General features: G+C 46.4%; 1 protein-coding gene across 6 annotated transcripts in view; it reads right to left on the bottom strand.

Moving 5' to 3' along the window:
• Nucleotides 1–16,464, bottom strand: part of LPCAT2 (lysophosphatidylcholine acyltransferase 2) — a 390,784-nt gene that overhangs the window by 228,971 nt on the left and 145,349 nt on the right. For 4 of the 6 annotated variants that reach the window (XM_068260831.1, XM_068260828.1, XM_068260829.1 and 1 more), the window contains one exon: nt 9,075–9,292. In XM_068260831.1, coding sequence (XP_068116932.1) covers nt 9,075–9,292 — 218 coding nt within the window. Of the gene's footprint in view, nt 1–9,074; nt 9,293–10,874; nt 10,973–16,464 lie in introns of those variants that run through there. The other 2 variants (XM_068260832.1, XM_068260833.1) reach the window with 2 other exon arrangements.

Here is a 16,464-nt window from a genome sequence, read left to right as displayed (position 1 = left end):
TGAAAGACATCCATGGCTACAATTACTAGGTAATGCCTAATGATGTTGATTCAGGGATTTTATCTGATTGCCATCTGGAGTCGGGAAGGAATTTTTCCCTTTTGGGGCTAATTGGACCATGCCATGTAAGGGTTTTTTTCGCCTTCCTCTGGATCAACAGGGATATGTGAGGGAGCAGGCTGGTGTTGTACTTTATACTGGTTGAACTTGATGGACGTATGTCTTTTTTCAACCAAAATAACTATGTCACTATATAACTACCCACCTATGTCCTACACAGGTAAATGTGTGGTTACTGAGATATATATTCACCCCACAGGCTACTTTGGTAACTTTGGGGAAGAGGGGTTTAGAAGGAGTTAATAACGAAAGTAATCCTTTTTTTTTAATTGATTTTTATTTTTTGCCCACAAGTTGGCGCTATACACTATCCTGGGTTGAATAAGGAAATTGATTGGTTTATGGGAGTTTAATGGGGAAAACTGTATATTAAAATTTTGATTATCACAAAAACATATGTCATTTATCAGTAAAACCTCAATTTTATGAAAAAAAAACTGTTAATTCAAGACAAAACTACAATACAAAAAGATATCATCTAGAAAAGAACCAGTCTACTGGTCTTAATAGTACACATAAAAATACCAACATTCATTTGCAAACCATATTAGGAAAGACAAAGTTATTTTTCATGTGATCAGGAAAATTTGAATCTGGACCAACAGAAATCATGTGTTGACAATCTAAGTATTGTATTGTGGGTCCCTACTAGTGTTGGGCGAACATCTAGATGTTCGGGTTCGGGCCGAACAGGCCGAACATGGCCGCGATGTTCGGGTGTTCGACCCGAACTCCGAACATAATGGAAGTCAATGGGGACCCGAACTTTTGTGGTTTGTAAAGCCTCCTTACATGCCACATACCCCAAATTTACAGGGTATGTGCACCTTGGGAGTGGGTACAAGAGGAAAAAAAAATTAGCAAAAAGAGCTTATAGTTTTTGAGAAAATCGATTTTAAAGTTTCAAAGGGAAAACTGTCTTTTAAATGCGGGAAATGTCTGTTTTCTTTGCACAGGTAACATGTTTTTTGTCGGCATGCAGTCATAAATGTAATACATATAAGAGGTTCCAGGAAAAGGGACCGGTAACGCTAACCCAGCAGCAGCACACGTGATGGAACAGGAGGAGGGTGGCGCAGGAGGAGAAGAAGGCCACGCTTTGTGAGACACAACAACCCCGGCCTTGCATGAGGGCAAGAAGCGTGCGGATAGCAGGCTTTGTACCGCCATGCAGTCATAAATGTAATAAAGATAAGTGGTTCAATAAACAGGGACCACGCGGCAACGCTAACCCAGCAGCAGCAGACGTGATGGAACAGGAGGAGGCGCAGGAGGAGAAGGCCACGCTTTGTGAGACACAACAACCCAGGCCTTGCATGAGGGCAAGAAGCGTGCGGATAGCATGCTTTGTACCGCCATGCAGTCATAAATGTAATAAAGATAAGTGGTTCAATAAACAGGGACCACGCGGCAACGCTAACCCAGCAGCAGCACACGTGATGGAACAGGAGGAGGGTGGCGCAGGAGGAGAAGAAGGCCACGCTTTGTGAGACACAACAACCCCGGCCTTGCATGAGGGCAAGAAGCGTGCGGATAGCAGGCTTTGTACCGCCATGCAGTCATAAATGTAATAAAGATAAGTGGTTCAATAAACAGGGACCACGCGGCAACGCTAACCCAGCAGCAGCAGACGTGATGGAACAGGAGGAGGCGCAGGAGGAGAAGGCCACGCTTTGTGAGACACAACAACCCAGGCCTTGCATGAGGGCAAGAAGCGTGCGGATAGCATGCTTTGTACCGCCATGCAGTCATAAATGTAATAAAGATAAGTGGTTCAATAAACAGGGACCACGCGGCAACGCTAACCCAGCAGCAGCAGACGTGATGGAACAGGAGCAGGCGCAGGAGGAGAAGGCCACGCTTTGTGAGACACAACAACCCAGGCCTTGCATGAGGGCAAGAAGCGTGCGGATAGCATGCTTTGTACCGCCATGCAGTCATAAATGTAATAAAGATAAGTGGTTCAATAAACAGGGACCACGCGGCAACGCTAACCCAGCAGCAGCAGACGTGATGGAACAGGAGCAGGCGCAGGAGGAGAAGGCCACGCTTTGTGAGACACAACAACCCAGGCCTTGCATGTGGACAAAAAGCGTGCGGATATAGCAGCAATGCTTTTTGCCGCCATGCAGTCATAAATGTAATACAGATGAGAGGTTCAATAAACAGGGCCCGGAAACGCAACACCATCCCAGATGTTCATTGGTCATGTTACTTGGTTGGGGTCCTGGAGTGTTGCGTAGTCATTTCCAATCCAGGATTGATTCATTTTAATTTGAGTCAGACGGTCTGCATTTTCTGTAGAGAGGCGGATACGCCGATCTGTGACGATGCCTCCGGCAGCACTGAAACAGCGTTCCGACATAACGCTGGCTGCCGGGCAAGCCAGCACCTCTATTGCGTACATTGCCAGTTCGTGCCAGGTGTCTAGCTTCGATACCCAATAGTTGAAGGGTGCAGATGGATGGTTCGACACAGCTACGCCATCTGACATGTAGTCCTTGACCATCTTCTCCAGGCGATCGGTGTTGGAGGTGGATCTGCACGCTTGCTGTTCAGTGGGCTGCGGCTGCATGGGTGTCAGAAAATTTTCCCACTCCAAGGACACTGCCGATACCATTCCCTTTTGGGTACTAGCTGCGGCTTGCGTTGTTTGCTGCCCTCCTGGTCGTCCTGGGTTTGCGGAAGTCAGTCTGTCTGCGTACAACTGGCTAGAGGAGGGGGAGGATGTCAATCTCCTCTCTAAAGTCTCCACAAGGGCCTGCTGGTATTCTTCCATTTTGACCTGTCTGACTCTTTCTTCAAGCAGTTTTGGAACATTGTGTTTGTACCGTGGATCCAGAAGGGTATAAACCCAGTAATTGGTGTTGTCCAGAATGCGCACAATGCGTGGGTCACGTTCAATGCAGTCTAGCATGAATTGAGCCATGTGTGCCAGAGTCCTACCAGAATCCTCATCATCCTCTTGTGAGCGTTGTGATAGTTGTTGTGATGCATCATAGTCGTCACCTTCCTCCTGGTCTGCTTCTGCTGACCATTCGCGTTGAATTGTGGAAGTCCAACGTGCACCGCTCTGGCCCTCGTCAGTGGTGGCATGAAATTCCTGCTCCAACTCCAGCTGTTCCTCCTCCTCTTCTTCGTCATAGCTGCTGGGGCCAGCGTTCCCTGAGGCGGATGGCCTGATGTTGGTACCATCACGCTGATCGTTTTCTCCTTCAGATTCCCCCAGTTGCATCATGACAGCTGTTTCCTTGATTTTTAACATCGACCTCTTCAGTAAACACAGCAGTGGTATGGTAATGCTGACTGAAGAGTTGTCACTGCTCACAAGCAACGTGGATTGCTCAAAATTTTGGAGGACTTGGCAGAGGTCCAACATGTTGGCCCAATCGGATCCACAGAAGCTTGGCAGCTGGCCGGATGCGCCTCGGTACTGCGCCGTCATGTACTGGACCACTGCACTCTTCTGCTCGCAAAAGCGGGCTAGCATGTGCAGCGTAGAATTCCAGCGCGTAGGGACATCACACAGCAAGCGATGGTGGGGGAGATTGAAGCGCTCCTGCATCTTGGCGAGTGCCCCCGAAGCAGTACTGGAATTTCTACAATGTTTGGACACTCGACGCACCTTCAACAGCAGATCGGGCACGCCTGGGTATGTCCTCAGGAACCGCTGAACTACTAGGTTCATCACGTGCGCCAGGCAAGGGATGTGTGTCAGCTTAGCCAACCTTAAAGCGCGAATGAGATTACTCCCATTATCACACACAACCATGCCCGGTTTCAGGTCCAGCGGTGCCAGCCACAAATCCGTCTGTTCCTTTATTCCCCTCCAAATTTCCTCCCCTGTGTGCTGCTTATCCCCAAGGCAGATTAGCTTCAGCAACGCTTGCTGACGCATGCCAACAGCTGTGCTGCACTGCTTCCACGATCCTACTGCTGCTGGGTTAGCGTTTCCGGATGAGGTACAGCTTTGAGATGCGTTGGAGGAGAAGGAGTCAGAGAGGTAGGTGCTGCTGTTGTTATCCAGTGGGAGGGACGGCGGTGCAGCTGTTTGTGGCGTGGGCAACACCCGTGCCGTAGCAGGTGAGGAATCGCTGCCAGGCTCCACAAGGTTCACCCAGTGCGCGGTAAGGGAGATGTATCGACCCTGGCCGAACGCACTCGTCCAGGTGTCAGTGGTGAGGTGAACCTTGCAGGCAACGGCATTCTTCAAGCTTCGGGTTATTTTGCTGACCACGTGCTCATGCAACTCAGGCACTGCAGAGCGTGCAAAGTGGTAGCGGCTGGGAACCACGTAACGTGGGATGGCCACTGACATCATGCCCTTGAAGCTGTTTGTCTCCACCAATCGATATGGCAGCATTTCGCAGGCCAGAAGCTTGGCTATGCTGGCTGTTACTGCCACGGCCCGGGGGTCATTTGCTGGCAATTTCCTCTTGCGCTCAAACATCTCCGACACAGACAACTGAACCGTAGCGCTGCACACGGAAGGGCTGTTGGTTGTTGTGTTTGATGAACACTGGGAGACCTCAAGAGCACTACTCCGGAAAGTGACAGTGTCAGCGTCGTCTGATGTTTGTGAATGTTGTGAACCACGCAATGGCTGGGCTACTGCTGCTGCTGAGGCGGGTCTGGTGAACCCAAGGGAGGCAGTGTTGTTTCTGGTACCCTGTCCTGACGCGTTTGCCCAAAGAGTGGGATGTTTGGATAGCATGTGACGGCTCATGCTGGTGGTGGAGAGGTTGTTAATATTTTTCCCCCTGCTCAGGCGGGTCTTGCACACCTTGCAAATCGCCATGGTAACATCCTCAGTGCAGTCTTCAAAGAAAGCCCAGACTTTGGAGCACCTGCCTCCTTGCTGGCGATTTCTGTTTGCTCCTCTTTTGCCTCTCACTTGAACTTCCACGCTTGTGGTGCCTGAAATTGCGCGCCGCCTACCTTGTGGCACAAGGCGAACTCGTGCAGCAGTGTGTTCTTCAACAGACTCATCTGTGCTGCTGCTACGACGGCGATGTTCTCGTTCACAAACAAAATCTGGGTCTCTGTCCACATTGTCCATACCCTCCTCTTCCATCTCCTCAAACTCGTCATATGTCATTGTGGGCCACCGCCGTGGAGTAGAGCTCCCCACAACAACCTCTGCGCAGCACACTCCAACGTCGTCTTCCAGATCTTGTCGGCCGACCTCCTGCAATTGCAACCCCTCCTGCCCAAATTGCTCTGGGATTTGGGTTTCCGAGTCCTCGGACTCGCCTTGTATTTCAGTGCGCGGTGCATTTCCCACAGTTAACGGTTGTGAATCCAGGCACAACATTTCTGGCTGTTCCTCCATTGACCTTTGAAAGGTGGAAGTTTGTTGGGCTGGGAATAGCTCCTGCGAATACCCCATTGTGTCCTGAGGTAATTCATCGGACTGGTTATCTGGCAGTTGTGTGCGTGGTGTCGCTGCCGGTTGTGTCAGCTTTGTGCCCACTGGCTCCTTGTAACTGGCTGAGGACTCGGACCTCGTGCGTGATGTGCTGGTGCTGCTTAACCCACTGCTGGACGCTTGAGAGGTCATCCAAGTAATTATCTGGTCCTGTTCTTTTGGATTTGTGAGGGTTGTTGTCCTGGACAACATGGGCGGTATTGAGTGGGTTTTCTTGGGTGCTCCCCTGTGGCCTGTACGTGAACCGTCAGGGGAAACACCTCTTCCCTTGCCCCTCCCTCTTTCACCGGATTTCTTCCTCATTTCACTTATCCTTACAGTACACGCTGACTGGCAGCAGTACAGTGGCAGTACAGAAATGCTATACAGTACCACTATTCCCAGCAGCGACACAGAGCACAATGCTATACAGTGACGGGTGAGCGGTGTACCACTATTCCCAGCAGACACAGAACAGTACACAGAATGCTATATAGTGTGGCTGAACGAGCGGTGTACCACTATTCCCAGCAGACACAGAACAGTACACAGAATGCTATATAGTGTGGCTGAACGAGCGGTGTACTACTGTTCCCAGCAGACACAGAACAGTACACAGAATGCTATATAGTGTGGCTGAACGAGCGGTGTACTACTGTTCCCAGCAGACACAGAACAGTACACAGAATGCTATATAGTGTGGCTGAACGAGCGGTGTACCACTATTCCCAGCAGACACAGAACAGTACACAGAATGCTATATAGTGTGGCTGAACGAGCGGTGTACTACTGTTCCCAGCAGACACAGAACAGTACACAGAATGCTATATAGTGTGGCTGAACGAGCGGTGTACTACTGTTCCCAGCAGACACAGAACAGTACACAGAATGCTATATAGTGTGGCTGAACGAGCGGTGTACTACTGTTCCCAGCAGACACAGAACAGTACACAGAATGCTATATAGTGTGGCTGAACGAGCGGTGTACTACTGTTCCCAGCAGACACAGAACAGTACACAGAATGCTATATAGTGTGGCTGAACGAGCGGTGTACCACTATTCCCAGCAGACACAGAACAGTACACAGAATGCTATATAGTGTGGCTGAACGAGCGGTGTACTACTGTTCCCAGCAGACACAGAACAGTACACAGAATGCTATATAGTGTGGCTGAACGAGCGGTGTACCACTATTCCCAGCAGACACAGAACAGTACACAGAATGCTATATAGTGTGGCTGAACGAGCGGTGTACTACTGTTCCCAGCAGACACAGAACAGTACACAGAATGCTATATAGTGTGGCTGAACGAGCGGTGTACTACTGTTCCCAGCAGACACAGAACAGTACACAGAATGCTATATAGTGTGGCTGAACGAGCGGTGTACTACTGTTCCCAGCAGACACAGAACAGTACACAGAATGCTATATAGTGTGGCTGAACGAGCGGTGTACTACTGTTCCCAGCAGACACAGAACAGTACACAGAATGCTATATAGTGTGGCTGAACGAGCGGTGTACTACTGTTCCCAGCAGCGACACACAATGACTGGGGGGGACCCTGGCTAGCGTGGCTGGAGCGCGAACTACCCTGCCTGCCTACCCAAAGCTAAACCCACAGACAAATGGCGGAGATATGACGTGGTTCGGGTATTTATTTACCCGAACCACGTGACAGTTCGGCCAATCAGAGCGCGTTCGGGTCCGAACCACGTGACCCGTTCGGCCAATCACAGCGCTAGCCGAACGTTCGGGGAACGTTCGGCCATGCGCTCTTAGTTCGGCCATATGGCCGAACGGTTTGGCCGAGCACCGTCAGGTGTTCGGCCGAACTCGAACATCACCCGAACAGGGTGATGTTCTGCAGAACCCGAACAGTGGCGAACACTGTTCGCCCAACACTAGTCCCTACAATACAATACAATATCAAGATTGTCAATATATGATTTTTGTGGGTCAAGATTCTAATTTTGTAGGCCACATGAAAAATAATACTATTCAATTTTATACATTATATTTTACATGTTAATCAGGTCACCTCTTAGTCGCATTTTTTCAAAGCTAAATAAGCCCAGTTTTTCCAACCTATCATAGTAAATTAATAATACTAAATTATTCCCTCTGATTAATTTAGTTGCCTATGTGCCTGTTCTAGAAGGTCAATATCTTTTCTATAATGTGGTGCCCAAAATTGTATCTCATACTTCAAATGCGGCTGCACAAGTGATTTATACAGAGGGTGTATTAAACTAGCATTTCTAGATTTTATTTCACATTTTATGCATCTCAGAATTGTATTTGCTTTAGCAACCACTGATTGGCATTGGATAGGGTTACTTAACTTGTTATCAACTATTCCCAAGTCCTTCTTCAAGCCCCAGCTGTATGGCAATTATTTGATATGGTGTTCTACCATTGGTACATCCAAGGTGCATGAGCTTACATTTATCAACATTAAATGTAATTTGCCATGTGCCTGCCCATAAGTCACATGTTGTCAAGATCCTGTTGTAATGTGTCACTGTCCGTCTAAAGGTAGCCACTAATGATCCAATATCTTTCATCCAATTTTACCAAATCTATGTAGCATAAGGGTAAATTGAGTGAATATATTGAATGGATAATTTAGGCAGTTCCCTTATATTACATAGAAATGGTATTATTGGATGAAAAAGATTGGATCATTAGTGGCCACCATTAGAGTTGACAATTCTGATAATTTTGTATCATCTGCAAAGATGGCTACATTACCCTGTATTCCATCCACTAAATCTTAAATAAATACATGAAAAAGAATGGGACCAAGTGCTGACCCTTGTAGTACCCCACTGCTAATAGTTTCCCATTTTGAGCATGTTCTGTTTACCACAACTCATTGTCTTCTATCCACATACACACAGTCCCTGTATCCTCAGCACTTGTACTAGGCTATTGGGGGCTGCAGAGAGTGTGTGTGTGTGTGTGTGTGTGTGTGTGTGTGTGTGTGTGTGTGTGTGTGTGTGTGTGTGTGTGTGTGTGTATATGTGTGTGTGTGTGTGTGTGTGTATATGTGTGTGTGTGTGTGTGTGTGTGTGTGTATATGTGTGTGTGTGTGTGTGCGTGCGTGCGTGTGTGCGTGCGTGCGTGTGTGTGTGTGTGTGTGTTTTCTCTCTTTTTTACAACAACAAGCAATGTAAAAGATACAATGGCCCATATGCAATTCACTTTTTCACCTGAGTTTTCTCCTAGGTGATAATTTTAAACTTGTCAATACAATACCTTTTATGCCACCAGAAAGCAAGAAAATACTCAAAATAATTTTGATAGTACTTTTTCACCTACTTTTTGAAACTTTTTTAGTAGAAAAATGCTGGAAAGTTATTTTAAATTGAAGATGAAAAATTATCTCCTAGGAGAAAACTCAGGTGAAAAAGTGAATTGCATATGGCCCAATGGCTCTCTTTGATGTCTTGGTTGGAGTCAAAATGTAAACTGATGCTTCACTACCTGATGGCCAAGCATTGCTTTGCATAAGGTTACATGGAAAAAGTTAAATGGTTCTTACTGCCAAATATGGGCACAGAAAGATTTTCTATTCTGGATAGAATTGAAGGCATTCCTGAAGTGATTACTGCAATCGCATCGAAAAATGAAGAGTGTGGAGCAACCACAAAGATCGGGGCTTCATTAAAACTTGCAGGTTTTCCGATGATCCGAACATGAAATCCCATAGAGAAATAAAACAGACGTCCAAGATGGCCTAGACCATACTTTAACACATTCCTGTCAGAAACATAATGCAGAGAAAATTATGTTCAGGCAAAAAAGTACAAAAAAACACAAAGCAGTAAAAGAGTAAAATAAGATTGAAATAGTAAAAAGAAAACCTATAAAGGCAGATGACAGCTTGTGGAGTGCTTCTTTTTGTTTAGTGAATTGTATTTTAAGCCTGATACACACTTTCAATTATGATTGGCCAATTTGCTGAGCCACCTCCATGTAATAAGGTCAACAGATATTGAATACTATGAGCAGATTGTGCATACTACATGGAAGTGGCAGATTATTTGAACCTTTCAGCAGCCATTTTGTGCTTAGACACCATTTTGTACTAAGGAGCCATTTTCTTTCTTTAAGAAGCCGTTTTCTTTTTAGTTTCATAGCTTTTGTTATTAATACAAGTAAATTACAGGGAGCCATTGAGAAGCCATTTTTATATGAAGCCAATATATTAGATTTAATTCTTCTCTTTAACAATAACTAACAACTTATTTATCTTTGTCTTGTATTCAAGGCTGGAAAACAGCATCTCAAGGTCTATTTTTCCTAGTATGAAATACACCATAACATAGTAGCTTATCAACCAAAATGCAGCAGGCTTTAATGATGAGAATAGATTGTAGCCGATGTTTCTGAGTTTCTGTGAGAAGAATTTACGATCATTAGCGTATTCCTTTTTTAATAATGTAATGTAATTTATTGGTTACTTTTGCTGTGATGCTTGATGATGTAAAAATGCCTGTATAGTCTGTAACACTGAAGTAAACTTTGAGTGAGTTCTGATCATGCTGTTCATGTGGTCTGATTATTTCTCACTCCCAATGCCACTGATTGATTACCAAGGGCAACTGTGGTGTATGCGTGTATTGTGTGATTGGAGTCTCAAGAAGAACCCAAGATATTTACCATCCTTTCAGTGGCCAATCAAAATTGAAAGTGTGTACCGGGCTAAATTATATTAGTATGACATGACCATTCGTGATCATTTCAGGTGACTATCCAAAGTTTGTACAGGTGTCCACAAGTGTGTGCAGACTGAAGACTGTTTTGATTGCTGCAGATTGTTTATGCTTTTCTTACACCCTCCTCTCTCCTCATGGCACAAAAAGACGAGCAGCATCAGGGGCGTAGCTAGAAGTGACTGGGCCCTATAGCAATTTTTTTCATGACCCCCGCCCCACACACAGTAAATTATATCCCCCCTCCCCCACACACACACACAAAGTAACTAACAAAACACACACAACTCCCCACGTCCACCCTCTCAGCACACAGTACACACACACACACACACACACACACACACACACACACACACACACACACACACACACACACACACACACACACTGAGTAACAACACACACACAACACACACAGAACCATCTCCTACTCCCCCTCCCCCCCCCCCCACACACTCATACACAATAAAGTTACAAAACACACACACCTTCCATTCCCACCCCTCCCTCACACACACACAGTAAAGTTACAGAACAAACAAACACCTTCCAATACCCCACAGACACAAACAAAATCTGCAGCTGTTGTCCTCCAAAAACACTGTGCTCTTATCATGGCTCACCACACATGTTGCACTCACGTTGTCGCCCAGAGCCCGCATCATTCTCACATACCGCCTCTCTCCCCTGCAGTTCTGGCCACTGCCAAGCATCAGTGTTGCCACAGCAACAGAACACGGAAGTCAGATGACCACTGCGTGGCCCGGATTTTGTGTTCTGTTGCCATGGCAACACTGATGCTCGGCGGTGCCCAGAACTGCAGGAGTAAATGCAGCCGCGATGCGCACTCCAGGTGACATTGTTGGGGTTGTTGTTGGGAGGGGGGGGGGGGTTTAATGGGTGGCCCGGGTGTTTCTTAGAGTATTAAATAAAGAAAAAATAAGGACAGGTTATGGGAAGCTACAGGCCCCATAGCAGCTGCTCTGGTTGTTATGGCGATCCATACACCCTTGAGCAGCCTGTTTGTATAGGGATCATGTTTGTATAGGGATCAGTCACCCAAAACAATGACAAACAATTATTTAGAACAACTACAGTTTAAGGAGTGTATTACTGTAGGGTTTTCACTGGTGGTGGTTTTTTATAGCAGTGCAGGAAAAGGAGTTTTAAAACGTTTAACTTGACATTTAACTAAAGCAGTATGTAAAACATACTTCCGTGTTATATACTGTACTACTCCCCTTTTTTTAAAGGTATGTGCGTTCTCTACATGTGTGGTTTGTAAAGACTTGTAACTGCACTTAGCATGGCCGAAACAGCACATGCACTTCATGGGATGATAGTGGAACAACAGAGTGGACCTGGAGGACAGTGAGGGACCTCAGTGACCATGGGGGCTGGAAGGAGACCCGGATAAGTAAAAATCTTTTTTTTTCTTGGTTCAGGTGTACTTTAAGCTTCATACACAGGTATTTGATCCCTCAGGCAATAGTGCAGTGCCAAGGTTGTACAGAGCTGTCGGAGCAGCACATGAGGAGTGGGTGGTTCGAGTGGGGAGAACAATGCCCACCATGGCCAACGCTCAGCTGAGTGGATTAGCCAGGTCAGAAATCAGACTTCCTACAGTAGGGTGGAGCCACAACCCTTACAGCTCCCCTTTCTTCAGGGCAGTTTCTAGGTTAAATTGCTCTCAAGGAAAGTGTAAGAAAAAATAACATCCTCCCTCCACCCCAAGGATAAGTTATAGGTTGCCAGCTCTACCTCACCCCCTTCTCCCTCAGCCAGTGCACCCTGCCTCCCTGAGTATATGGGTTGCCACTTGCCATCCCAGACCCCCTCAGCCAGTGAGCCCTCCCATTGTTCAAAGTGCTGCCACAGCATAAGCGAGAGCTCCCCATCCAGACAGGGACTCAGGAGACATATGCAATAAGACTCTTCTTGGGCAGGCACCTCAACTGCAATAGCTGTAGGACGGCAGTATCATCACGTAAACTACTGTTGCGGTAGACATGGGATTACTGCCCCCCAACAGGAGTATAGATCATCAGTGTCTCCCACTTAGAGTTGAGCCGAAATTTTCGTAATTTCGCATTACTATAATTACGCATGCGAAATTTGCGATTACGATGCGAAATTACGGTAGCGTAATTGCCATTAAAATCGTAATTGAAAATAGCGTAAGCGTAATTTTCAACGCGTAATTTCGCATTTCGTTCATGCCGTAATTTTGCATTAAACGCTACCGTAATTTCGCGTTAAACCGTAACGCTCCCGTATAATATAAAAAAGCCGCCGACTTTAAGGGTTAATAGCAAAGCCCCCTTAAATGCTAAGAGCCTCAAATTTGGAGAATATATTAAGGAGATCAGGAGGAATAAGAGGAGAAATTTTTTTTTCAAAAAGACCTTATAGTTTTTGAGAAAATCGATGTTAAAGTTTCAAAGTAAAAATGTATACATTTAAAAACCCGCCGACTTTAACGGTTAATAGCAAAGCCTGCTTAAAGTTTAGGAACACCAAATTCCTAGGGTATATTAAGGGGATCAGTGGGAATAAGAGGAAAAAAAATTTTTCAAAAAGACCTTATAGTTTTTGAGAAAATAGATTTTTAAGTTTCAAGGGCAAAAATGTCTTTTAAATGCGGAAAATGTCAGTTTTTTTTGCACAGATAACAATAGTGTATTATTTTCATAGATTCCCCCAAGTGGGAAGAGTTTTACTTACTTCGTTCTGAGTGTGGGAAATATAAAAAAAAAAACGACGTGGGGTCCCCCCTCCCAGACCCCTTTAACCCCTTGTCCCCCATGCAGGCTGGGATAGCCAGAATGCGGAGCACCGACCGCGTTGGGCTCCGCACCCTGACTATACCAGCCCGCATGGTCCATGGATTGGGGGGTCTCGGAAGGGGAGGGGCAGCCAAAATTTTCCTCTTATTCCCACTGATCCCCTTAATATACCCTAGGAATTTGGTGTTCCTAAACTTTAAGCAGGCTTTGCTATTAACCGTTAAAGTCGGCGGGTTTTTAACTGTATACATTTTTACTTTGAAACTTTAACATCAATTTTCTCAAAAACTATAAGGTCTTTTTGAAAAAAAAATTTTTTCCTCTTATTCCTCCTGATCTCCTTAATATATTCTCCAAACTTGAGGCTCTTAGCATTTAAGGAGGCTTTGCTATTAACCCTTAAAGTCGGCGGCTACCTAACATTGATCCATGCGTCAACTTTTCCGCTTGGGAGCATGGCCATACGCATTAATTTCGTAATACCCACAGTAATGCGAAAATTACGCGAAAAATTACGCTTACGCGAAATTTTGCTAAATCCTTCTACATTACGATTATGTACTTACGGCCATAATCGTAATTACACTAATTACGCGAAATTTCGCGAAATGTAATTACGCCATTACGCTCATCTCTACTCCCACTAGGCTGGATAGTGATGGGGATGGTTTTGTTCTCACTCTGCTGCACTCTACATTCTCCTTTTCCCTGTCTGCACCCCCTGCTCCCTCTTCCATACTGCGCTCTGGGCGGTTGCCAGCTTGACCAAGAAACAGGCTTGCCTCTCTTATATTCCAACAAAGGCATGATTTTGCACTCTAATAAATGCTAGCAAAGCAAGATAGTTAAACTCCAGATCTTCTTCGTTAATTATCAGTGTACTTTGCTGAAATGCACTGCCGGATTGAATGCCAATGCAGGTAGCAGTGAGTGGTGCATCACACATTTTACATTTATTCTGACATAACTATGCAGTTAATTTCTCATAAAGCCAAGGTTACTTTAATTATTTTATTCTGTCTTGAGATATATGTCCCTTTAACAGAGGGGTGAACCTAAATTAAATCTCACTAAGCAAAAACTCATACATTGTAATTAGAGTTGGGCCGAACCTCCGATTTTAGGTTCACGAACCGGGTTCGCGAACTTCCGCGGAAGGTTCGGTTTGCGTTAAAGTTTGCGAACCGCAATAGACTTCAATGGGGATGCGAACTTTGAAAAAAAAAATTTATGCTGGCCACAAAAGTGATGGAAAAGATGTTTCAAGGGGTCTAACACCTGGAGGGGGGCATGGCGGAGTGGGATACACGCCAAAAGTCCCCGGGAAAAATCTGGATTTGACGCAAAGCAGCGTTTTAAGGGCAGAAATCATATTGAATGCTAAATGACAGGCCTAAAGTGCTTTAAAACATCTTGCATGTGTATACATCAATCAGGTAGTGTAATTAAGGTACTGCTTCACACTGACACACCAAACTGTTCACTGAACAGAACAGGTATGCAGTGGCGGGTTCACTGAACAGAACAGGTATGCAGTGGCGGGTTCACTGAACAGAACAGGTATGCAGTGGAGAGTTCACTGAACAGAACAGGTATGCAGTGGCGGGTTCACTGAACAGAACAGGTATGCAGTGGCGGGTTCACTGAACAGAACAGGTATACAGTGGCGGGTTCACTGAACAGAACAGGTATGCAGTGGCGGGTTCACTGAACAGAACAGGTATACAGTGGCGGGTTCACTGAACAGAACAGGTATGCAGTGGCGGGTTCACTGAACAGAACAGGTATACAGTGGTGGGTTCACTGAACAGTACAGGTATGCAGTGGCAGGTTCACTGAACAGGTATGCAGTGGTGGGTTCACAGTACAGGTATGCAGTGGTGGGTTCACAGAACAGGTATGCAGTGGTGGGTTCACAGTACAGGTATGCAGTGGTGGGTTCACAGTACAGGTATGCAGTGGTGGGTTCACAGAACAGGTATGCAGTGGTGGGTTCACAGTACAGGTATGCAGTGGTGGGTTCACAGTACAGGTATGCAGTGGTGGGTTCACAGAACAGGTATGCAGTGGCGGGTTCACTGAACAGGTATGCAGTGGTGGGTTCACAGAACAGGTATGCAGTGGTGGGTTCACAGAACAGGTATGCAGTGGTGGGTTCACTGAACAGGTATGCAGTGGTGGGTTCACAGTACAGGTATGCAGTGGTGGGTTCACAGAACAGGTATGCAGTGGTGGGTTCACAGTACAGGTATGCAGTGGTGGGTTCACAGTACAGGTATGCAGTGGTGGGTTCACAGAACAGGTATGCAGTGGTGGGTTCACAGAACAGGTATGCAGTGGCGGGTTCACAGAACAGGTATGCAGTGGTGGGTTCACAGAACAGGTATGCAGCCAGGGACAAGCTAAGCCTAACTAATCTTTCCCTATGAGAGAGAGTGTGCAGCAGCTCGCCCTACTCTCACTAATGCAGGCACACGAGTGACCGTAATGGTCGCCGCTGCCTGCCTTTTAGTAGGGGGGAGTGGCTCCAGGGGCTAGTGTAGCCTAATTGGCTACACTGTGCCTGCTGACTGTGATGTAGAGGGTCAAAGTTGACCCTCCATGGTGCATTATGGGGCGAACCGAACTTCCGCAAAGGTTCGCCTGCGGGACGCGAACGCGAACCACGGAAGTTCGCATGGAACCGTTCGCAGGCGAACCGTTCGGCCCAACTCTAATTGTAATAGCACTTAGTGCCTAGACTGCACAAAGCACAAAGTGACAGGAATCAGACAAGTGAACAAGAAAAATCTTTGTGGGAGATGTAAAGGCATTAAAGACTACCATGGGCAGATTTCAGGCAAGGCCACATAGGCCATGGCCTAGGGCACCAGGAAAGCAAGGGGTGGTCTGTGGGCAGCAGGGAGGCAGTAGCAATTAGCCTGCCAAACATTTGTCATGCTACAATGAGTTTGCACATAGCATCGCGCTACTACAAACAGCCGGATCTGGCACTTGGGGGATGAAGGGGCAGCGAATGGGCACTTACAGTGATCTCTGAGCCGCCTGTCACTCACCAAATGTGCCACTCGCCAAGGAACTTACAATTGAATCCCTGCCATTACTAATCACTAACTGTCCTCAGGGGAGCCTACAATCTAATCCCTGCAATGATGCGGGGGGGGGGGGTAGGATGCTGTCGGTCCAGAGGCAGCTGCTGATAGTTGGCCTTGGGTGGTAAAAAGTACAAATCCAGTCCTGAAGACTACATCTCCCAGCATGCACCAGTGACCTGCCACACTACAATCCCTGGCATACACAAGCAGTTGGGAATGCAATGAACCTGCAGGCACTTTGAGCTTTGGCCATGCGATAGGGACAGCTACAAGAGCAACCCCCGAAGGTAAGTTAATTTAACACTGACACACACACACACACACACACACAC

The sequence above is a fragment of the Hyperolius riggenbachi genome, chromosome 11 (genome assembly GCF_040937935.1).
Source record: "Hyperolius riggenbachi isolate aHypRig1 chromosome 11, aHypRig1.pri, whole genome shotgun sequence".
Taxonomy (NCBI): Eukaryota; Metazoa; Chordata; class Amphibia; order Anura; family Hyperoliidae; genus Hyperolius; species Hyperolius riggenbachi.
This window is presented reverse-complemented; position numbering and strand designations above follow the sequence as displayed.